This window comes from Schistocerca americana, chromosome 2, assembly GCF_021461395.2.
Source record: "Schistocerca americana isolate TAMUIC-IGC-003095 chromosome 2, iqSchAmer2.1, whole genome shotgun sequence".
NCBI lineage: Eukaryota > Metazoa > Arthropoda > Insecta > Orthoptera > Acrididae > Schistocerca > Schistocerca americana.
In genome coordinates, this window is record NC_060120.1 from 975,655,299 (window position 1) to 975,680,590 (window position 25,292).

The 25,292-nt window shown below is 43.1% G+C and overlaps 1 protein-coding gene and 1 pseudogene across 1 annotated transcript in view; one reads left to right on the forward strand and one right to left on the reverse strand.

The window, feature by feature from the left end:
• Nucleotides 1–25,292, reverse strand: part of LOC124596247 (neutral ceramidase-like) — a 400,578-nt gene that overhangs the window by 22,515 nt on the left and 352,771 nt on the right. The window contains exons 11-13 of the mRNA XM_047135314.1: nt 21,257–21,352; nt 17,189–17,356; nt 7,209–7,327 (exon numbers count right to left, since the gene is read on the reverse strand). Coding sequence (XP_046991270.1) covers nt 7,209–7,327; nt 17,189–17,356; nt 21,257–21,352 — 383 coding nt within the window. The remainder of the gene's footprint in view (nt 1–7,208; nt 7,328–17,188; nt 17,357–21,256; nt 21,353–25,292) is intronic.
• On the forward strand, nt 8,504–8,622 carry LOC124597201 (annotated as a pseudogene).

The following is a 25,292-nucleotide window of genomic DNA, read 5'->3' on the forward strand; positions in this document are numbered from 1 at the left end:
GGGACGTCGAGCAGATGTGCAGAACTATAGACCTATATCTCTAACGTCGATCAGTTGTAGAATTTTGGAACACCTATTGTGTTCGAGTATAATGACTTTTCTGGAGACAAGAAATCTACTCTGTAGGAATCAGCATGGGTTTCGAAAAAGACGGTCGTGTGAAACCCAGCTCGCGCTATTCGTCCACGAGACTCAGAGGGCCATAGACACGGGTTCACAGGTAGATGCCGTGTTTCTTGACTTCCGCAAGGCGTTCGATACAGTTCCCCACAGTCGTTTAATGAACAAAGTAAGAGCATATGGACTATCAGACCAATTGTGTGATTGGATTGAGGAGTTCCTAGATAACAGGACGCAGCATGTCATTCTCAATGGAGAGAAGTCTTCCGAAGTAAGAGTGATTTCAGGTGTGCCGCAGGGGAGTGTCATAGGACCGTTGCTATTCACAATATACATAAATGACCTTGTGGATGACATCGGAAGTTCACTGAGGCTTTTTGCGGATGATGCTGTGGTGTATCGAGAGGTTGTAACAATGGAAAATTGTACTGAAATGCAGGAGGATCTGCAGCGAGTTGACGCATGGTGCAGGGAATGGCAATTGAATCTCAATGTAGACAAGTGTAATGTGCTGCGAATACACAGAAAGATAGATCCTTTATCATTTAGCTACAAAATAGCAGGTCAGCAACTGGAATCAGTTAATACCATAAATTATCTGGGAGTACGCATTAGGAGTGATTTAAAATGGAATGATCATATAATGTTGATCGCCGGTAAAGCAGATGCCAGACTGAGATTCATTGGAAGAATCCTAAGGAAATGCAATCCGAAAACAAAGGAAGTAGGTTACAGTACGCTTGTTCGCCCACTGCTTGAATACTGCTCAGCAGTGTGGGATCCGTACCAGATAGGGTTGATAGAAGATATAGAGAAGATCCAACGGAGAGCAGCGCGCTTCGTTACAGGATCATTTAGTAATCGCGAAAGCGTTACGGAGATGATAGATAAACTCCAGTGGAAGACTCTGCAGGAGAGACGCTCAGTACCTCGGTACGGGCTTTTGTCAAAGTTTCGAGAACATTCCTTCACCGAAGAGTCAAGCAGTATATTGCTTCCTCCTACGTATATCTCGCGAAGAGACCATGAGGATAAAATCAGAGAGATTAGAGCCCACACAGAGGCATACCGACAATCCTTCTTTCCACGAACAATACGAGACTGGAATAGAAGGGAGAACCGATAGAGGTACTCAAGGTACCCTCCGCCACACACCGTCAGGTGGCTTGCGGAGTATGGATGTAGATGTAGATATAGATACGTGTTCTCACACACGTGCGTCCTAGAGCTGTGCGTTGTGTGACTACGCTACGCTGCGTATTGCGTTCCGAAACTTGCATTCCCTGATGTGTGTCATTTTTCGTTATGTCTTGTAGTTTTCGAGCAGTCGCGTTCTGAAGCTCCGTAAGTACTCACGAATAACCTCCTACAATCAGTTTTGTGTAGTCGTTCCGTTTTAGGTTACTTCAGACAGTCAATCAGTGATATTGTACGGTTGAGTGTGTTGATGACAAGCCATTTAACAGAATAATAACAGTGGGTGCTCGCGCTAATTTATACGTAACACATTATACTTTTGTGCACTGTCAGCACACATGCCTGTATACCTCTATTGTTTTCTGGCGATCCGAGTTTCTTAGACATAACAGCGAGAGCCATGCAAACTATCACGGAACTTCCGGCGCAGTCCACTATTTACGAATTTTCCATTCTTGTCCGCAGCCTGTAAGTGTTGTTTAAGGACGTCATTATTCCGCTTACGGCCGTAGGTGTTCTTATGTTCTTCAATAAAAAAAAGTCCTAATGGGATTTAAGGTAAAACGACGTCTTTTAAAAACCATTCATGTTCCTCGCTATCAGTAAAGTCCTTATAACACTGCGTCGGGATACTTCTATAATAGTTCTACATCTGTGGATTTTGCACCGCTAATAACGTGTTCGATACTATTCGTGAGGATTCCGTCAGTCAGATCACAGAGCTGCTCTGATATCTCGTAACAGTAAGATCATCTTTTTTTCACAAGACAACAGTGAGGAACCGTAGCAAACGCCCTCCCGAAGTCAAGGAACAAGCCTTCGACCTGCATGCGGATATTTACTCTTATGGATATTTACTCTTATGGATCTCAAGCTTCTGTCACTGTTACAATCAGTTTCAGACGAAACCTTTCCCGTAATACTGTAACTAGGACCACATGGAACGTACTCATTAACATAATTACGTTGAAGTAAACGATAATTACAATGGATGATCGGAATTACTAACTTTTGGTCGGCCACCATTCCACTAGTATTGTGACTGACCTGATGCGCCAAGACCTCCACCTGTGCTCACCTCTTCGTCTGAGAGTAGCACTCATACCCTACGTCCTCAATTATTTTTCGGGTATCTTCCAATCTACGAGTAGCCTATAGATTTTAAATCCTATGGTTCCTTCTACACTCCTGGAAATTGAAATAAGAACACAGTGAATTCATTGTCCCAGGAAGGGGAAACTTTATTGACACATTCCTGGGGTCAGATACATCACATGATCACACTGACAGAACCACAGGCACATAGACACAGGCAACAGAGCATGCACAATATCGGCACTAGTACAGTGTATATCCACCTTTCGCAGCAATGCAGGCTGCTATTCTCCCATGGAGACGATCGTAGAGATGCTGGATGTAGTCCTGTGGAACGGCTTGCCATGCCATTTCCACCTGGCGTCTCAGTTGGACCAGCGTTCGTGCTGGACGTGCAGACCGCGTGAGATGACGCTTCATCCAGTCCCAAACATGCTCAATGGGGGACAGATCCGGAGATCTTGCTGGCCAGGGTAGTTGACTTACACCTTCTAGAGCACCTTGGGTGGCACGGGATACATGCGGACGTGCATTGTCCTGTTGGAACAGCAAGTTCCCTTGCCGGACTAGGAATGGTAGAACGATGGGTTCGATGACGGTTTGGATGTACCGTGCACTATTCAGTGTCCCCTCGACGATCACCAGTGGTGTACGGCTAGTGTAGGAGATCGCTCCCCACACCATGATGCCGGGTGTTGGCCCTGTGTGCCTCGGTCGTATGCAGTCCTGATTGTGGCGCTCACCTGCACGGCGCCAAACACGCATACGACCATCATTGGCACCAAGGCAGAAGCGACTCTCATCGCTGAAGACGACACGTCTCCATTCGTCCCTCCATTCACGCCTGTCGCGACACCACTGGAGGCGGGCTGCACGATGTTGGGGCGTGAGCGGAAGACGGCCTAACGGTGTGCGGGACCGTAGCCCAGCTTCATGGAGACGGTTGCGAATGGTCCTCGCCGATACCCCAGGAGCAACAGTGTCCCTAATTTGCTGGGAAGTGGCGGTGCGGTCCCCTACGGCACTGCGTAGGATCCTACGGTCTTGGCGTGCATCCGTGCGTCGCTGCGGTCCGGTCCCAGGTCGACGGGCACGTGCACCTTCCGCCGACCACTGGCGACAACATCGATGTACTGTGGAGACCTCACGCCCCACGTGTTGAGCAATTCGGCGGTACGTCCACCCGGCCTCCCGCATGCCCACTATACGCCCTCGCTCAAAGTCCGTCAACTGCACATACGGTTCACGTCCACGCTGTCGCGGCATGCTACCAGTGTTAAAGACTGCGATGGAGCTCCGTATGCCACGGCAAACTGGCTGACACTGACGGCGGCGGTGCACAAATGCTGCGCAGCTAGCGCCATTCGACGGCCAACACCGCGGTTCCTGGTGTGTCCGCTGTGCCGTGCGTGTGATCATTGCTTGTACAGCCCTCTCGCAGTGTCCGGAGCAAGTATGGTAGGTCTGACACACCGGTGTCAATGTGTTCTTTTTTCCATTTCCAGGAGTGTAGCACCGTGGAAGCTATTTCTCAACACATGTCACGACTCCTAACTATATTTCAAGGTAGTTTTTTCAACACATACCTTTCAGCATGGATTCTGAGAGGAATCACTCATAATGTCCAGCATCTTCAATGATGCTTTGCCACAATTCATAATCAGCAACACACATATTTTCGTAGAAACTTCTTTTTGAAGTCTAAGGCCCGTTTGTGATACATGCAGGCTTCTTTGGGCGAGAAACGCATTCTTTGTTTGTGCCTGTGTCCTATCTTCTTTTTTCGTACATCTTGCTTTGTTTTGCTTCCACGGCAACAATTTATTTACTATGTACGCCACATCGACTCCAGTTTCGATACTGAAATTGTTAATTTTATTTCTAAAGTTTCTTAATACTTCCGTCATTATTTGGTCCGCTCTCAGATCGAAGTCTGTGCTTAGTAGTAACCCAGTAATGTGAAGCTATTAATCTGGCGTCCATGTTTCTTAAAATCGATCCAGTATGACGAATGCTGTGCGCGATTTCGTATCTTTTGACTGCTTCTTTACATCGCATTGTCCATAGAGTTCTGAACGGTATAGACATTTAGCTCTCAGGTAGTCACTAGAGAATGATTATATTGGCATCATGCTATTGCTAACAAGTACAATCTAAACGAGATACCGCCTGCTCTCTGGCCTGAGACAACTGTCTGAGGTCGTTCCAAAAGTAGGTGGCGTATACAACTTTCAGCACGGGACGAACTTGGTGAATCAGGCCAACCCACAAAAATAAGTTCATCGACCGGCGCGCTGTGAAGTTTCCAGGGATATGTGGTTTCGTTAGTCTGGGTATCAGACATTTCATTTGTTTTCGCGATACGGTATCGACATATTCATTTATTTGCGTATGCACCCGTTGCTTTCAGTTTGTTCATTTATATTTTCTAGAAGCCTCTTTTATTGGAACTACAGATGTTTTGATTGGAACTACGGATGTTTCGTTCTCTCTTATCCCAGTCTCTTTTATGGTTCCGTGCTTCACTGGGTGAAAACAGAACCTAAAGAATAATTTCGTTCCCCGTCTGTCTGTCCGTCCGTCAAGACACCTTTTTCTAAGAGACGGGCGGACGTTCAAAATGGTTCAAATGGCTCTGAGCACTATGGGACTTAACTTCTAAGGTCATCAGTCCCCTAGAACTTAGAACTACTTAAACCTGACTAACCTAAGGACATCACACACATCCATGCCCGAGGCAGGATTCGAACCTGCGACCGTAGCGGTCGTCCGGTTCCAGATTGCAGCGCCTAGAACCGCTCGGCCACCCCGGCCGGTCGGGTGGACGTAACAAGTTGAAATCTATGTCACACACTAAGGTCTATGGTTCTTTGCTGGTGTAAAAAAGTTAACCTCCTAAATCAATGCAGTCAAAAGATAGGTTATTTATGTCACGTATTTTGACACTCGCAAAATCACTCATTAAAACCTGAAACCTAGAATCATAAAATTTGGAGGAAGCAAGGTTTCATAGTGCACGTAAAAGAAAAAAAACGGAAATATGTTAATCTGTAATTATATCACACGAAAAAATATTTCTAGTGTCATTTATTATCAGCCTTCAAATTTAAAATTAATTAAGAAGTCTTGGAATTATCGGGGCCAATATCTTGCCAGTATAGCAGTCGACAACAGGCAAAAATCGTGGAGAGGCTAGAGTCCTGCGAAGGATGAACTGTCTTTGTACATAATTAAGTTTGTACGTAACCCTCAGAGCCCATCATTTATTTACATTTGGGCAATGTTTTTTTCTTTTATTTTTATACCTTTATTTTTGTCGAAGTGTAAACTTTAGGCAACTTTTAAACTTGTATCACAAAATATCTGTGGCTTTCACACTATGCCTTTTGCTCAGTCAGAGTAGAGTAGTATACTGGGCAGGAGCCGGTCGGAAGATGAAGTTGTCACTGGAAGTAATTTATTTCGAAGGACAGAAATAAATCTGTGTGTTGACAATGTAATTAGACATTGTGTTTACCTGAATATGTAATATTTACTCAGCAAACAGAACACAGCATGTTGTTCTCAATGGAGAGACGTCTACAGACGTTAAAGTAACCTCTGGCGTGCCACAGGGGAGTGTTATGGGACCATTGCTTTTCACAATATATATAAATGACCTAGTAGATAGTGTCGGAAGTTCCATGCGGCTTTTCGCGGATGATGCTGTAGTAAACAGAGAAGTTGCAGCATTAGAAAATTGCAGCGAAATGCAGGAAGATCTGCAGCGGATAAGCACTTGGTGCAGGGAGTGGCAACTGACTCTTAACATAGACAAATGTAATGTATTGCGAATACATAGAAAGAAGGATCCTTTATTGTATGGTTATATGTTAGCGGAACAAACACTGGTAGCAGTTACCCCCCGTAAAATATCTGGGAGTATGCGTACGGAACGATTTGAAGTGGAATGAACATATAAAGTTAACTGTTAGTAAGGCGGCTGCCAGGTTGAGATTTATTGGGAGAGTCCTCAGAAATGTAGTCCATCAACAAAGGAGGTTGCATACAAAACACTCGGTCGACCTTCACTTGAGTATTGCTCATCAGTGTGGGATCCGTACCAGGTCGGGTTGACAGAGGAGATAGAGAAGATCCAAAGAAGAGCGGCGCGTTTCGTCACAGATTTATATGGTAAGCGTGATAGCGTTACGGAGATGTTTAGCAAACTCAAGCGGCAGACTCTGCAAGAGAGGCGCTCTGCATCGCGGTGTAGCTTGCTGTCCAGGTTTCGAGAGGGTGCGTTTCAGGATGAGGTATCGAATGTATTGCTTCCATCTACTTATACCTCCCGAGGAGATCACGAATGTGGAATTAGAGAGATTCGAGCGCGCAAGGAGGCTTTCCGGCAGTCGTTCTTCCCGCGAACCATACGCGACTGGAACAGGAAAGGGAGGTAATGACAGTGGCACGTAAAGTGCCTTCCGCCACACACCGTTGGGTGGTTTGCGGAGTATAAATGTAGATGTAGATATGAATTTAGGAAAGAGCTCGAGTTACCTGAGGATGGAGTTCAACAACTTATTGCAATGAAGTATCATGAGCAGAAAGATAAACTACTTAACTGAGAATTTAGTTGTATTTCTCGATCTCAACTAGTGCTTAGAACGTGCCTAATATTCGTCAGATTCGAATTAAGTGCACAAGAAATAGATAAATTATACACGGTTAGTTGAGAACGAGTATGTTTTACAACTCCCACGCAGTGAGCGTTTTCTGTGTATGGTGCATTCAGCAGAGTGGACAGACTGACTCACTTGGTCTCCCAGTCGGCGTCTGTGGCGATGACGGACCAGTTGCCGGTGTAGGGGTCTTTCTTCTCCACAGCCAGGTACGAGCCCCCATGCTGCAAGTTGTTGCGCGGGTTCCCTGCCACCTGTGGAATGAAAACGATCTGTCGTCACAAGAAAAAAACCAGCAAGCGTCGCAAAATATTTGTAAACGTAACTTATTTTCTGAGCTCTGACCCTCTCAAGTTCATTACAATCCAGACAGTTGTATTTGATCTTCCTGTTGCTGTATTCGCCCTCCATGCTGTTCATGAACAACTGCTACTCCAGTTATTTATTGTATAATATTTATTAAGTAAGAAAAAGCAAAGTTATGTCGAGGAGACAGCGGATTCCATCAGTTAAGGTTGTAGACTGCATATCAACTAACACAATTTCTTTAAACATATTGGATGCTGAAGAAAGTGAAGCACGCAGAAGACATGGTCAGATAGTGTGAATCCGTTCATGTACACACCTCCAACCAATATGTAAATGATTAAAGTTGCAATCCTCTGTGACGGGCAGAACGGCCAACAGGTTGCATTACTGTTCGTGTCCAAGATGCTACTCCAGTCGGTTGTAAAATGAATGTGAGCAACGGAAAATAATAAACGCTAAAATGACGATTTGGCCCTGTCTGACTACCCCCTGAAGCAGAACTTAGGATCTGTTAATTCTATAGATTACAATCTAAACATAAATGAATGATGAAGGCAACTATTCCTACTAAATGATAAGCGTTGTTCCTGCTTATTGCAGATTAAAACAACCTTTATATTACAAAGTTTATATTTCCTAAGTAAAATTACTATTCAATTGCCCAACTGTGCCGCTTATTATGACCGCGCGATCTAATATCAATAACGCGAAATGACTGACATCATCCACGTACAAAACAATAGAAGACACTACTTTCAAAGATGATCTACGGTGGTGTGGAACCTCAGTGGAAATAAACTAACGTGATCACAGCTGTTTAGCTTTTATAGCCCTAATAAGCTGAAGCAATTTGCGATATCACCGTATGTACTGCGTCCGGTGCATCGAAGTGATGATTTTCGTACTTGTCTGCGACGATGGAAGAACTGCAGCCACAAATAAACTCTTTCAAACACTAGAACGGCAGAAGGCGGTCCTCTGACTAATATACTCCAATACTGTCTTCTTCTCTCTGTGTTTTACAGACGAGAAACGCGAACTCGCAGCCACAAGGACGGAGTTCCGATAACGTCTCAACGTAACAATAGACAGAGACAGTGCTCTCAATTACTGAACGCTGTGGCAACGGCCTTGCCGCAGTGGATACATGGGATCCCGTCAGATCACCGAAGTTAAGCGCTGTCGGGTGTGGTCGGCACTTGGATGGGTGACCATCCGGGGCCGCCATGTGCTGTTGCCATTTTTCGGGGTGCACTCAGCCTCGTGATGCCAACTGAGGAGCGACTCGACCGAATAGCAGCGGCTCCGGTCAAAGTAAACCATCATAACGACCGGGAGAGCGGTGTGCTGACCACATGCCCCTCCTATCAGCATCCTCACCTGAGGATGACACGGCGGTCGGACGGTCCCGATGGGCCACTTGTGACCTGAAGACGGAGTGCGTACTCAACGACGACTTCCAACCCGAAGGTGAAGTCCAAAATCGTATAGGTTCGCAACAGTACAGTGCCTAACTGTTCTAACTATAAACTCTACTGAGAGCAAAGACAGCAAGTCCGTCTGTGCCAACAAAGCTGATATCGAGCGACCGTCACACACGGGCGCTCACAACCGAAGACCGCGTCTCTCCACTGCTGGCCTCCCAGCAAGGCTCGGCTATCCACCCTCGTAATTCGAAAAACAAATCATATTCCCGAAACCACGGAATATTCTCCCTCTCTACAGATTCTTCCGAACGCCGAACAACCATAATTTAGTCTTTTGTCGTCCAGCGCGGAAGTTTGCGAGGAAAAATCTAGTACAATGGTTCGCTTCTGAGTCAAAATCCTTGGAAATAACCCAGCCTGCGTTGTTTCCGAGATGACGCTTCCTCGTTCCTCTCAGTTGCGTCCAAGGTTTTCGTAGTTTCGGAAGTATAACCGAAGGTCCGGCTACAATACTGGCCAGTCGTGACTCTGTTGTGCCCCAGCGTTCAGGTTCCCAACGTCCGTCTCCTACTTCCTGTGTATAAGCAGGACCTGAGTTCCGCCTGCCGTTTCATTTCCACTGTCGCTCCAGCCTCTACTATTATGATAATAAAGACACTCCGTCACCTTTCATGCAATAAGCGTTAACAATTATTTACTAAGCGTACATGAGAATTTCAAAAAAATGGTTCAAATGGCTCTGAGCACTATGGGACTCAACTGCTGAGGTCATTAGTCCCCTAGAACTTAGAACTAATTAAACCTAACTAACCTAAGGACACCACAAACATCCATGCCCGAGGCAGGATTCGAACCTGCGACCGTAGCGGTCTTGCGGTTCCAGACTGCAGCGCCTTTAACCGCACGGCCACTTTGGCCGGCTGAGAATTTCAGTCTCCTTTATATATGCATATATACGATGTACAACCTGATACCTAATTGTGTTTGTAGATCATGGCAAAGTATGTGGATGGGTGCTTGTAAAAATTATAGCCACCTTACACGTGTGTATAGTGTTGTTACCAACCTGGTAGGGTATACAAGGGGCCGTGAACGGAGTCAGATGATGTTTGATCACTATGAAGGACACGGAAATGCCACGTACTGACATGAGAATCGTTATCAACATCTTGCAAAGTTTGAAACGGGCCTCATTGTGGTTCTCCATTTGGCCAGATGATTCAATCGTGCACCACCCAAACGAGCTCCACGGGAACGTGAAAGTAGTTATATTGGTCGCCAAGGTTTTGGTCGATCACATCTGACCACCACGAGAAAGGATCACCGTACTGTGCAATAAGCACAACTCCTTCGCATCTGAGCCTGGAATTAGAGCCCAAGTAATGGACTCCCTGCGACATTGGTCGAGGGGTAGCAGCTGCCAGACTAGGGAATTACCGTCCCATGCGTAGGCTCCCACTAACACCACAACACAAACAGCGGGTTCTGGAGTGGTGCCGTGACCGGGAAGCATGGACTGCTACTGTCTCACTGTGTACAGTGATCAATCCCGGTTATGCCATCGATAGTACGGCGGCAACCTGAGAGAGAGATCCCACTTTTCCAATGTTTTGGAGAGCACAGACTGGCATAATAATGTGGGCAGACATTGGGTCACGGTTGGTTGTGACAGAGAGATCTCTGATAGCACAGCAGTTGGTCATGGACACCCTGCGCAGTCAGCTTGTAATGCCCCCACAGAAAATACCCTCTACCACGCACCAATTAATCATTGTCAATCAAACCATCCACATTCATTCACTTTGGAAAAGTATCTGATCTGATTTTCTCGTAACATATGCGGCGACAGCTCGACGACGCCAAAATATTTTCTAGTGCGTTTATTCTTTGAAATAACAGAGATGCATATATGCATTCTCCATGGTTGTTAGAGTGGTAACTAGGACAGCTTCGGGAGTATCTGTTGAGGGATTGACGTGTTTCTGAGAGATACATATTTTGCTTTTCTTCTCGCTAAAGCGAGCCAATTAACATTTGCGCCGCTAGCGGTTTGTTTGAAGAGAAAGAGACTGTAAACGGGAAATAATTAAGACGTGGAATCACCGGAGATCTGGGCATCTAATGGAGATGGATTTAATACACGATTTCCTTCATAAATAAGGTTTGTGCCTTTTTTGCTCTGGAGTGAATGAACGAATGAGTTTTTTCTGAATCATTTGATGATCACGTTGGCCCTGTAATTAGTGGGGAAGTTTCAGCTGTGTCGAAGAGAGCCTGCAATCACTGAGTCTGTGTTAAATCGTCCAAAAAGGCTTCGTACACATCTGGAATTTGCAACCTTTCGTAAAAGGAACAAATTGTCCACACGATTGATTCTTCCGACTGAATGCAGTGTTTAACAGTAATAATAAATGTAAAGATCTCTTACAGCAAGCCAGCCGCTGATTACCAAGACGAAGGACTCCACCAAAGATTCTATTTGGCTGATTTCAAGTAATGAAATATTATATTAAAAACTGTACATAGATAAAGGAGAGAAAGAGAGAGAGCGAATGAGAATAGAGATAATACTAATAATCCTCCATTAGTCTAACTTTTCGCCTGTCTTATCACGGATCAGCCATGGAATGGGAGGCTCTTACTTTACTGTAGAGATTTATGTGTGAAGGTGAAGGGATCTTAAAGGCAACAGATACACGTCTATACAGACAAGACATTACACAAAGTTAGCGGCTAGCTGCATTCATCATCTGTTCTTAGATAAAGAGACGACAACTTATTATCCTTAACATTTTAAAAAAATGTTGAAAGCTGTTAGCCTCATAGGACAGTTTCGTAATAATCATCTTGATGTTGAAAAAAAAATGGTTCTAATGGCCCTGAGCACTATGGGACTCAACATCTTAGATCATAAGTCCCCTAGAACTTACAACTACTTAAACCTAACTAAGGACGTCACACACACCCATACCCGAGGCAGGATTCGAACCTGCGACCGTAGCGGTTCCGCGGTTCCCGACTGCAGCGCCAGAACCGCACGGCCACCGCGGCCGGGTCTTGATGTTGAAGCTCTTTCGTCTGTGTTTACTTTAACAATAACGTACGTTTTTGAGTCAGGTCCGCCTTTAGCGAAACACAGTTTTGTTTTTTGTCCCAGACATGTTTCACTGCAGTTGCAGCGTCATCAGTGATTTTTTTATTGTTATGGCTGTTAAACATAAGGAAAGTTCTTTACCGTTTAAATGCATACAAATATTAGTTTCTAAATCGTGATTATAGGTTTTTGAGGAGCACATAAAATTGTGTATTCATGCCTTCTTACCACATGGTGTGGTTTTCCTGCTGTACTACGTTTTTATAGTGTCTGTTTCTCTTTACAGTTTGTCAACTGCAACTATATACAACTTAATGTAGGCAAAACATTTACGCAAAAATTACGATTTCTAAACTGTTGTGGCTATGCCTGAATTAATAATTTATGTGAAAGGGTGTGTGTGTGTGTGTGTGTGTGTGTGTGTGTGTGTGTGTGTGTGTGTGTATCTATTGGCATTATGTTTCACTTACGGTTTCTTTTTTCGCCATCTTCTTCACTGTCAAGTTCAGTGTTTTTGAGTTGTCACTGCCATCGTCTATCAGTTGTGATAACAACATGACGGACAGTGGAACAGTAGAACGTATGAAAACAAGATGGCAGACAGTGGAACAGTTGAAGATGTCATTGGCGGTTGTTTTGAATTTCACAGTGTGTGTGTGTGCGTGTAAAGAAAGAGAGAGAGGGAGGGAGGGAGGGAGGGAGGGAGGGAGGGGAAGAGACAGAGAGAGAGAGAGAGAGAGAGAGAGAGAGAGAGAGAGAGAGAAAGTGTGTGTGTGTGTGTGTGTGTGTGTGTGAGAGAGAGAGAGAGAGAGAGAGAGAGAGAGAGAGAGAGAGCAGGTTTGAGGATTTATCAATATTATTATAATTATATATTTATTTAATTTTAGTATTATGTAACAGCTGTCACTCCACATTTGCTGAATGCCTTATGGACAATAGACATATCCCGGAGACATCAACACTGATTTGAAAATTCTCAAATGCGTCAACAGCCCCCCACAAAAACTAATAATTGAAGAAAATTAGCCAGTACAAAAAGCCATAGTTGAAGGAAAGCAAGTAATAAATGAATACACAGCTCTCTGCAATGGACAAACTGTAAAGATAAACAGACACTATAAAAACGCAATACAGCAGGAAAACCACACCATGTGGTAAGAAGGTATGAATACACAATTTTATGTGCTCCTCAAAAACCTGTAATTACGATTTAGAACTAATATTGTGTGTATTTAAACAGTAAAGAACATTCCTTATGTTTAACAGCCATAACAATAAAAAAAATCCACTGACGATGCTGCAACTGCAGTGAAACATGTCTGGGACAAAAAACAAAATTGGGTTTCGTAATGCTATTTTCTAACAGAACAATGCTCGTCTACACATGTCAGATGTCTCTATAAACTGTCTACGTGGTGCTGACGTACTCCTGTGGCCAGCCAGACCCCACATCTGCCCCTGATGGAACTAGTGTCGGATCATCTCGGACGTCAGCTCTGTCCAAGTGACAGTAGCCAAGATATAAAGAACCAATTAAAACAACTGTGCACCAACTTGCCTCAAGAGTGGATACAATGGCTTTACGACACCCTCCCCGGCCAAATTAGCACATGCATCCAAACAGGTGCTATGCGTTGGTGATAAGAGGGCTTATACTACCAAATTCTTTGGAAATTTGACTACATTGTAATGATTTAAATAAGATCGTGAAAGTTTCATTTCGTTCCCCACTCTCCTACTGGATGCTTCCCTAGATTCAAACTGTATCAGAAACACGTATAGCTAACAAATGAAAACAGTGCCATTCCGAAAGTTTGCTCGAGTGTTATCATAAGACACAGTCTCACGGAATTCCAATGTTTAGGACCGAAACGTTGGCCAAGATTTGTTTGCACATATCAACGATGTTCTGTCCTACGGTCGTTGAAGCAGAAGTAGGAAAATGATGAAAATGGCCTTCTTCGCGTAATGCGAAGAGTATGGGGTGGCGAAGAAGGCTTATGGGTACAATATCTGATAGAGATCCTTGCGAAAATCTTTATACGCGGTCATTTACATCTGCTGCAGCATGTTTAACCTCGTAACTGCACCAGTAGCGCTAGTCGTTCTCCGTCTTCAACTGCTCAGTAAAATGAAACAGTAGCTTCTCCCTGCACATCGAAAGTTAAATTAACTTACGAGAATGCAGCAGGCTAGCGTGCTCAGCAGTCGTCGATACTTCAATAGATGATCAAGGCACGACAGAAACGAGAGATATCTGTATACGACGCGTTTAGTACGTGGGGAGCAGGAGGAAAGCAAATGACGGCGTACGCAGAAACACATACGCAGTAAACAGCTAGCGCAATAAAGTTTCTGCCTAAATTCTCCTTGGAATCCTGCTCTCTCTCCCTCGTTAAAAAGCATACTTGTCACTACTTCCTCAGTTTGAATTCCGACAGTGGTCTTTCTTGGTTGAGTAGTTCTCCTTGGAATCATGACGTCTGTCCCTCGTTAAAAAACATACTTGTCACTACTTCCTCAGTTTGAATTCCGACAGTGGTCTTTCTTGGTTGAGTCTAGGAGCTAGTTGATTATTGTCTGTGTTGCCTTTCTGAATACACTCTCTTTCTGTTTTGACAACTTCGAAGACCCATCCACGTACGGTTTAAAACACCTCCGCTTTGTTGATATTCTTCCTTAAGCTTAGTGTGGTGTTCGCCTAAGGAAAAATTTCGGGTGTTATTTGAGTATCAGCATAAAAGGGAAAGTCACATACTGTCTTGTTCTGGTTCCTAGTGCGATGGTTTGCCATTGCCTTCCTCCAGCACTTTTTTTCCTTTTTGAGTCATCAGGTTTCTGACTGGTTTGACGTAGCAGCCGTGAATTCCTCTCTTGTGCCAAGCAGTTCATTTAGGAATATTACTTGCACCTTGTATTCTCAATTATTTGCTGAGTAAAGTCCAGTCTCTGTCTTCGCTATAGTTTTTACCCTCCATAATGGAAGTCATTCCCCTATGTCTTAACACATGTCCTGGTGTCCTGTCCCTTCTTGATCTCATTGTTTACCCCATGTTCCTTTCTTCACCAATTCTGCAGAGTACGTCCTTGTTCTTTATCAGTCCACCTAATTTTCAGCATTCGTCTGTAGCACCACAACTCAGATGCTTCGATTCTCTTCTGTTCCGTATTTTTCCACAGTCCATGTTTCACTACCATACAATACAGGGCTGCAAACTTAATTCTTAGAAACTTCTTTCTCAAATTATGATCTATGCCAGATACTAGTATTCCTCTCACCATGGTTGCCGTCATTGCTTGTGCTTGTTTGCTTTGTATGTCTTTCCTGTTTTGCCTGTCATATGTTATTTTGCTTCCAAGGCAGTAGAAATCCTTAACTCCGTCTAGTTCGTGGTCACAGACTTTGATATACAAATTTATCGCTAATCTCATTTCTGCTATTTCTCATTAATTTCGTCTTAGTTTCATTTATAATTAATCCATACTCTGTACTCACCAGACTGTTCATTCCATTCAATACATCCTGTAATTCGTCTTCACTTTCACTGAGGAGAGCAATGTCATCAGCGGATCTTATCATTGATATCCTTTCATACTGAATCTTGACCTCACCCTTGAAACTTTCTTTTATTTGCTTAATTGCTTTGTCGATGCACGGATTGAAGAGCGAAAGATTGTATGCTCTGTCTTACACCCATTTTAATGCGAATACTTCGTTCTTAGTCTTCCATTCTTATTTTTCTCACGTGGTTCTTGACATAGTGTGTACTACCTACCTTTCCTTATAGTTTACTACTACTTTTTTCAGAATTTCGAATGTCTTGCACTACTTACACTGTCGATCGGTTTGTCTTGGTCAAAGAGTCCTATTAAAGTGTCTTGATTTTTCTCGAGTCTAGCTTCCACTATCAATCGCAGTCTCAGGGATGTCTCACTGATGCCTTAACCTTTTTGGATGCCAAATTTATCGTTACCTAACACATTACCAATTATCTTTCCTATTCTTCTGTGAATAATTCTTTTCAGCAAGTTGGATGCATTTGCTGTTAAGCAGCAGTTTTCGTAATTATCTGTCCGTGCTATCTACATGATTGTGTGTATACATTTCTGTTTTCTAATGAAGTCTCCAGTCACATAGATTCTACAAACCACATTGAATAGACGTTTGGTCGCGATTCCGATGGAATGTTATCAATCCACTCTGCTTTATGGGATCACAAGTCTTTCAAAGCTACTACCTCACCAGGCAAGATCTCACTGTCGTTGAGACTTTCAGTCTATTCTTCCCACGTACCCACTTTTTCCCCTGTGTTTCACAGTGGAATTCCCATTGCGTTCTTGTTGTTGACGCACCTGCTTTTAATGTCATCACACGTTACTTTGACTTTTCTATACGCTGAATCAGTCCATCTTTTCGATTTTTTGACATGTTTCCTGCAGACATTTTGCCTTGGCTTCTCTGCACCCGATCTATCTCATCAGGGACTCACATTACTTTAAGCGTGTTTTTACGCACATTTTGGTACTTCTTTCTTCCTTTCTTCGCTCAGCTCGAGTATATATTGTTCTACCGAAGATTTCTTCACAGTTACATTCCTCGCTCCTATTTTCGTCCACCCAAGTCTGTTGTTGCCCTTTTTAACGATCACTATTCCATTCAACGTAACTGCTTACTATGGTACATCAAAATCTACAGCGTTAAAGAAATTCAAACACATCTCATTATTCCTTAGTAAATATACCACTTCTTTCCACATCAAATCTTCAGCACGTTTCTCTTAAGCACGAGCCTTCTCTTTATCACTAATAAATTGTGATCTGCGCCTCAGTGCGCCTTGATATCCAATATTTGAGTTCGGAGTCTCTGTCAGCTGAAGTCCAGTATCTACATGCCTTTTCCAAGTACACCTCTTCTTTTGATTTTTTTAACATTGTATTTTTTAGAATGAAATTTTCACTGCACAGTGGAGTGTCCGTTGATATAAACCTTCCTGGCAGATTAAAACTGTGTGCCAGGCCGAGACTCGAACACGGGACCTTTGCCTTTCGCGGGCAAGTGCTCTATCAACTGAGCTACTCAAGCACGACTCACGCCCCGTCCTCACAGCTTTAATTCCGCCAGTACCTCGTCTCCTACCTTCCAAACTTCACAGAAGCTCTCCTGCGAACGTTGCAGAACTAGCACTCCTGGAAGAAATGATACTGCGGAGACATGGCGTGGCCACAGCCTGGCGGATGTTTCTAGAAACGTCTTAGCTGACCACACTGATGTTGTGGGTACTCACGAAAGTTGCGGTGACGGTGTCTCCGGGCCTGGCAGTGGCAGGTGGCTGCTGCATCACGTAGCCGAAGCGAGACTGCCAGGAGGGCATGTCGTACACCACGCCAGGGGTCAGCTGGATCAGCCCCTTGGACAGGTCTGGCGGCGTCGGCCCGGGTGTCATGGTGCTCCTCTGCAACAAGATCACCATGAGGGTGTAGCAAGCTGTCAAGTGGTATGGGCAGGTGCTGACGGCACATTCACGCTCATTCGAGGCGTTGCACCCTTTCGTCCCGCCAGTAGTTCTCTTTGGTCATCGCGCTGACACTGGGAAGTGGACGATCTCGCAGGGCGGGACAAGAATGTGGGTTTTGGAGAGCGTGGCTCGTGGTCACAGAAGAGATATCTGTGGAGTGGATTTTCGTTCAAGGCGGTTTTTAAACCGACAAACTCTGGGAGGTTGTAGGGGACATCAAAACAAATATTTTACCCTAGTGTCATTTTATCCTATGAGGAGTATTTAAAGTGGTAGAGGAAGATTTCTCCGGCGGCAAATTAATTAAACCAACAAACACTTTTCCATTTTTATGACCAAGAGACAACACATTAACACAACCAAATTTCAATTACAGTACATTTTCAAAAATGCCTCCATTGACACGTAAACAAAGGTTACACCGTCAGATTATGTTCTGTCTGATACGGGATTTGTTCCTGCTGCTGCTACTATCTGGGTAACCAGATCCTCTTCTGATGCAACAGGATTTGCGTAAACAAGGTTGCGCCTCTCTCCCCACACAAAAAAGTCCAGAGGGGACATATCTAGGGCTCGAGCAGGCCATGGTACAGGACCACCTCTATAATCCACGTTTCTGGGAACCGTCGGTCCAGGAATCGACGCACACGACGACTGAAATGTGCCGGCGCCCCGTCATCTTGGAACCACATGCGTTGTCTTGTAGGGAGCGGGACGTCTTCCAGCAATTCTGGCAATGCTCTGGCGAGAAAATTGTAATGGTGCCTGCCATTTAATAGCCTAGGTAGCAGATACGGCCCAATTAAACAGTCCCCAACTACACCGACCCACACATTAACGAAGAACCGCACTTGATGACCGCTAGTAACTGTGGCATATGAGTTATCCTCACTCGAAACATGCTAATTGTGCATGTTGAAGACTCCGTCACGCCCGAACGTTGCTTCATCGGTGAACAACACAGAGGCTGGAAATGTAGAATGCATTTCACACTGTTCCAGGTACCACTGCAAAAACTGTGCTCTGAGTGGGTAATCAACTGGTTCCAGGTTGTGGACACGCTCTAAGTGAAATGGACGTAAAAATTTCTCTCGAAGGACTGTTCTTACATTCATCTGATTCGTCTCCATGTTACGTGCAATTTCACGAGAGCTGATTGAAGGATCCCGCTCCACATGCTGCACGACAGCTTCCTCAAATTGCAGCGTTCGTACCGTGCGATAGCGTCCCTGTCCAGGTAATCTGCTAAATGACCCGGTCTCACGCAGACGTTGGTACACAACAGCAAAGGTCTTATGACGCGGGATACAGCGATTAGGATATTTTTGTTGATAAATTCGCTGTGCAGCTCGTCCGTTGTGGTGCGCTACGTAGCATGCACCAACCATACCAGTGTACTCACTCCAGGTGTATCGCTCCATTAGTAGACAGAGACAGTGCACACTGGTGGACACCAGTTGCCTACAACTGAAGAGTGTAACACGCCCTCTAACAACTGAAGATCGTAATATGGCCTCTAACGACTGAAGAGAGTAATATGGCCTCCACCGGTTTAAATAATCCTCATAGGAAAAAATGACATTAGGAAAAAATATTTCTTTTTATGTCCCCTACAACCTTCCAGAGTTTGTCGGTTTAAATACTTTTCACCCTGTATAGGACAAACATGTATTAGAACCGAAAGAGTTCCTATAAAAGTTGACTTTTGTCGAGATTTAATATTGCCAGTGGCTTCGAAAATGTCGAGAATGTGGAGCATCGCCCATTATTATAGCCACGTTCCTTTTTGTTAGATTTGTATAATTATAATTCAAAGTATGCTGCTAAGTTTGATTCCTTCTTAGTTAAAAATATGCATAATTGTAAAAAAGAATAATATATACACACACCTGTAACATACAGTAAAAGAAAAACGACAGTAGTAGCATTGATCAATTATAAATCTAACAGCAATGATAAAGAGAACTGCCTGTAACCATACAACGTCGCTGGATTATCTGTCAAGTAAGCTGTCACGAAAATACTGATACAAAGAATAATCTGACAACTACATAAAGTAGCAAGTTAGATAAGGTGATAGCCAACCATTATTACTCCAGTACCACCAAATATATAAAGAGACAATCACAGAACCACAGATACTGGGTAGATGTCAAATCTACAAGACGTTTGTAAAAATGTATAAGAATGAATTCTATTTAATAATTGCTTATAAAATTAGTAATAATGCACCGATTTGTGTACCATTTATTTAGAAATAACATAATGGTGGCAATTCACCCGAACTAGGCCTGCTGTAAAAATAAATGCAATCAGAGAGCAGCATACTTGGAATTATAATTAAAAAATGTTTTTAAAAGCCATATGCAATGCTGCGGGCCCAGAAGAATATAAATTTGTTGGATTTAATTTACAAGACTTCCGCCGAGACGCGCGTTCGCAACACACCGATACAACTGTTAAGCGAGCGCATTACGTTTTAGTACATAATTTTTGCTCGTACGACTGATTCAGACGACGCTAGTTTATCTGACAGAATTAAAAAATTGATATCTCTAGTATGACCTTATCCGCACAAACAACTTAGTTTTTGAACTGTTTTATCGTAAATCTTTCCCTCGCTGAAAGAATATTGTCTTCATTGAAAGTTAAACCACGGTAGTATTTTTCAGAGTACATTGTCATACTGTCACTAGTTACGAATTCGATCTATGGATGTAAGCCCCATTACTAATAAACCATTCCGGAGGCTCGGCGGTTTGGAAGAACTATAACAGCAGATACTAATAATGAAGTTAACTTACAACTTCCTTACTAGTATTTGCTATTATAGTTCATAAAAAAACTAAATTTAAAGTAGTAATTTGCCTTAAGAAACCTGTTTGCTATCTTCAACATACCTGCTCGGCATACACCATGAATATATCTGTACGGAAAATGGAGTCTCTCGGTTTTAGAGGCAAATGTCCAAAAGTGTGCAAACACCAAACATGGGTCTTAATATGAGGGGAAAAATTTCTGAGATTATTCAATTGAAGCGCAGCACTGTATGGAAGTGTTTATGGACTGTGGGAAATCCGGAAAAGAAGAGAATCGAAGCGGTTGAAGTATGGTGCTATAAAAGAACGTGGAAAATTACGTGGACTGATAGGGTAAGAGGTGAAGAGCTTCTCCGTAGAATGGCTCTGAGCACTACGCGATTTAACTTCTGAGGTCATCAGTCGCCTACAACTTAGAACTAATTAAACCTAAGCAACCTAAGGACATCACACACATCCATGTCCGTGGCAAGATTCGAACCTGCGACCGTAGCGGTCGCTCAGTTCCAGACTGCAACGCCTAGAATCGCACGGCCACTCCGGCCGACTTCTCCGTAGAATCGACGAGAACAGAAACATGTGAAATACATTAACAAGAAGAAGGGATAGGGTAATAGGACATCGGATACATCAACGAATAGCATCCATGGTACTAGAGGGAGCTGTAGACGGTAAAAACTGTAGCGGAAGACAAAAAGAAGTTACCGAGTACGTTGGGTGCGAACGCTACTCTGAGATGAAGAGGCTGCCACAGCACGAGAATTTGTGACAGGCCCTACTGAACCTATCACAAGACTGAAAAAAAAAAAATAAATAAATAAAAACTCCAGCGTGAACTAAGACTTCCAGATTGCCTTTTCTTAATTTACCCGTTTAACAGGCGTCTCACTTTCCATAACTCGATATTATGAAGACTTAATTCAAAATTTGTTTCAAAAGTTGAACAAATTCACAACATCGCACTGATCAGTGCTCACCAAATCAGTCTTTGAAACAGCTTGCGCACTGTAAAACTTACACTCAGGATGGATTGAGCCAGTTTCCGGTACTGCTGCAGGTACAGGGTTAGCGTGTGTGGACCGAAGATGGTTGAGGCTCCTTCATACCTCTGCACCTGTAACACCAAAACATGACCTTCTAGTCACCAAGCTCTAGAACGAGATAGAGAGCAACCTGCAGAATCACAGTGTGTGGTAGTTTAGTGCTTTAACCTAGTGATTCACAGAAAGTAACAACAAATTGAGCTAATCATTGCACAGGGAAAATTTTTTTCAAACACCTTTCGCAAATTTTTATTGTGCTCATTTAGGTTTTGGATTATTAATATACCAGTAAAACACCTGACCCTTAGAGAATCACATGCCTCAAAAAAGCTTCTAACGTCTAAACATTTTACAAATGAATTACTGTTAAATATTGACTTTCAGCAAGTAAGCGAGAAAAATTTAAGAAAGGTTTAAAATTATGTTTAAGGTTTGTTGGAAGTCGCTAAGTGTTCTCATTATGAATCAATAGATGAATATGTTCCGGATAATCTGCGCTTCATTTTAAGCAAAAGTCAGTTTCTCACGCACCTCAGGGTTTATGACGTCATATCTTCTGAATTGTGTGTTGAACATGATATATTTTTGCAGGTACTTTCAGTGCAGGTACTTTCAGTGTGTTGCTAATAGAGCCCGTAGCAATGAAGTAACGCATTAAAACCTCATGCCTGATGTTAAAATTTTAATTCGCGCTATTTTAAGCAATAGTTTCGTTTTCATGCATCTTACTCTTATGATGTCATGTCTGTTGGACTATGTGTCGTACGATGACACAATTTTGCAGGTACATTAAGTTGTATACTTGGATACCGTCTTGAAACTCTGCTGCGAATAATGTACTAAGAAAGTAATAAATTAAGGCGTCATGCCTGATGAAATTTGCGTCTTGACACTGAAAGTTCATAACCGTAATATCTGTGCTATTGTGTTAAACTTTTAACATAAGATTACACCCCTTAATGAGTAGATTATGACAGAATTTTAAATTTCTCAATTCGGTCAATAATCACGCGAAATACTCAAAATCGAATTTTTGTTGCTCCTCAAAGCTTTTAAATAGGCAACCTACAACTGGCAACGGATTTCGATACAATGTTTTAATAATAAAGATTTCTGTAGAGGACATAAGGTTATGTTCTGTGATAATTACAATGTTAAACCTAAAATTCACGTTAGTTGACCCTATCGTGCCTAAAATTTATAATACATATATTTGAAAAATAAAAAGTCGAAAATTGTCTACTGTTATAACCGATTTTCACTATAAAAATTTTTTAGTTGCCAGATAATGTCCCACAAACTAACTTGGTCCATGTTTCCATATGAACCTCGAATTTTCAAAGTGAATTTTTTTGTTTGTAGAGTGCTTATGTCACTACGGCAATTATGAAAAAAAGTATGACAAATCAGTACCAAAACGCATTTATTCCTGTGTAATGAAATATTGTACACCAATATTTAGCTTAAAATTTGTAGATGGCTTTGACATACCACATACCAATATTTTCCACATTCTACAAAGTTTGCTGCCCATTATACTAAATATAAATTTCGTAAAAACCAACAGAATTCCTGAGGAATGCAGTAACGTTTCGGATATAGTCTACGATGTATACGGACATACAGTCAGTTACTACAGTCTTAGAACGGACACGATGGTGATTTCGATATGACTCCCGTGAAACAGACACACCAGCTATGAACGCGCCGCGCCTCCCCATTTGATCAAATGTTCAAATGTGAGTGAATTCCTAAGGGACCAAAGCGCTGAGGTCATCGGACCCTAGACTTAAGCACTACTTTAACTAAGTTACGCTACGGACAACACACACACACATGCCCGAGGGAGGACTCGAACCTCCGGCGGGAGGGGCCGCGCAATCCTTGACGTGGCGCCTCAAACTGCACGGCCAGTCCGCGCGGCCCCATTTGATCTCTCACAGTCTTCTCATGTCCACTTCATCATCTGTAGCAATTTTTCCTACTTCCGAAAGAGCATCACTAGATGGTATCACTAGACATATTAGGAAAATAGCCGTCCTAATGCTCAAAATAGTGAATTACTTTACTGGGAAATAATGACTGCCTAGGTAGCCCCGGTTGGTAAATGACATCCAAACGGTCCCGGGTTCGATTGCCGTGCGTTTCGGAGATTTTCTCCGCTCAGGGGCTGTTGCTGCGTCATCACCGCCACGCTAGTAGTCTTAACGGTACCAATTTTTAAAAATAAATCAGTAACGAAAGGGTTAAGGCACAATTTAATATCCTCAATGCTCAGAGATATCAATTATGTTATTCTTCTGCTCAACATTTCAACTACTTGCATCGTTGCCACGTGCTATGGGCGGAACTGCGTAACATTTGCTCTAGTCATGTTGGGATGTTCTTTGCACACAGACGGCTTATTCCAACATCAAGGACGTTATTTGTCATTAATTCTTGAAACGTGGGCAGTGATGTCAAGGAAAAGCTCTGGTATTTCTTTTCCTGCAGTGGACTTAGATTTTAACTTAAAATAATTGATAGGGCACTCCTCCGGAAGAACTGGACGGCGAGCTCCTGTCCAAATGTACCCATAATAATCTGGCACCAGACCATCGAACATACAGCTTGGAGCTCGTAAGAATCACCGCTACCCTGTCTCTTATTCACACATATCGGACGTAGTTACTATTCTCTCTCTCTCTCTCTCTCTGTCTTAAGCGTGTTGTTGTTGTTTAAGAGTGTGTTCCACCTAAAGTGTTTCGCTTTTATATAAAGCAGGAACATCAGCAGTTCTGTAAACATTGAACAGGTCATACGTTCCTAAATTTTTATTTCAATTGACTGAAAAAAGTGTTTGCCCATGAATGTGGCGTATAATTTATTTACAACGTTTACTGCTCGTTGTTTTTATATTTATAGCGACGTATGAGGCTATGTAAGACGAGGCACGCACAGACCAGTGTGTTCTTTTAGTTCATTTCAATTTCATGAACGCCACAAACTAAATGCCAACAATCAGGTGATGAAAGCATTGACTCTTCACACTTTCACTTAAAGTGCATTTCGTTCTATTAAAACGTTTAAATGTGAATAATTATTGCTGATAAAGCATAGCAATCGCTAAATTGATAACATTAAAATCGCAGATATTTAAGGAATATCATATTGTACCCCCATAAAATGTTATGACAGTCGCGTATCACTTGCAGTTTCCATTATTACTGATCGTCATCAGACACTAGAACTTTTGAATTAACGTATCTGTGGAAATAGATACTTGTAGTCCCACCACCACTCTACGTAATGTCAAAAATACGAACTGAACGAAAATCCAATTTGATTTTTTTAGTGGATATTGCTGTTCTTCAAAAAATGCACGAGAACAATACTAAATGGCGCTGGATCCTTTTCACGAGTCAGTAAGGGATTGTCGCAAGTGTAAACCTCGCTTTGATCTAGTTACTCGTAAAATGGCACTCATTTTCACCGTCGTGTAAAGAAGCAGCTTATATTCATACCGCAAAATGTGCGGTCTGGAAAAGAGAGCGCGGTGGGTATTTTTCGCGCGTCAGAGACAGGCATCTGTCTAAAATGTGACGCTCGCTTTGATCTAGTAAATATGGCATTAAGTTTCAACATCGTGTGACGATTCAGCTTACGGTTTTACAGCAAAGTATAGGTCTGTTTTCAGAGGTCATGAAGCGAACCACAAGCTCCAGTGGAAAGTAATGGCTACGCCGCACAGATAAGGTGTGGCGTCCGGGTTTGCATCTGAATTGTTAGAGCACGTGACACCAAGCGGCACGGTTCTGCAGAGCGATCACAATGGGCCACTGCACATGTCAAACACAGTTACTTGTTCCACGCCGCTGGAGGCCCGCTAGCGGCTAGGTGCATTCCAACCGGAAACGGATTTTCTCTCTGCAGCTGTTCCGCGTCAAAACTAATTTGGAGTCCATCGACAACCCTCTACCGGTTTGTTACGCATGCATCCAACGACTCCAAGCGCACAGCAGAGCAGAAAAT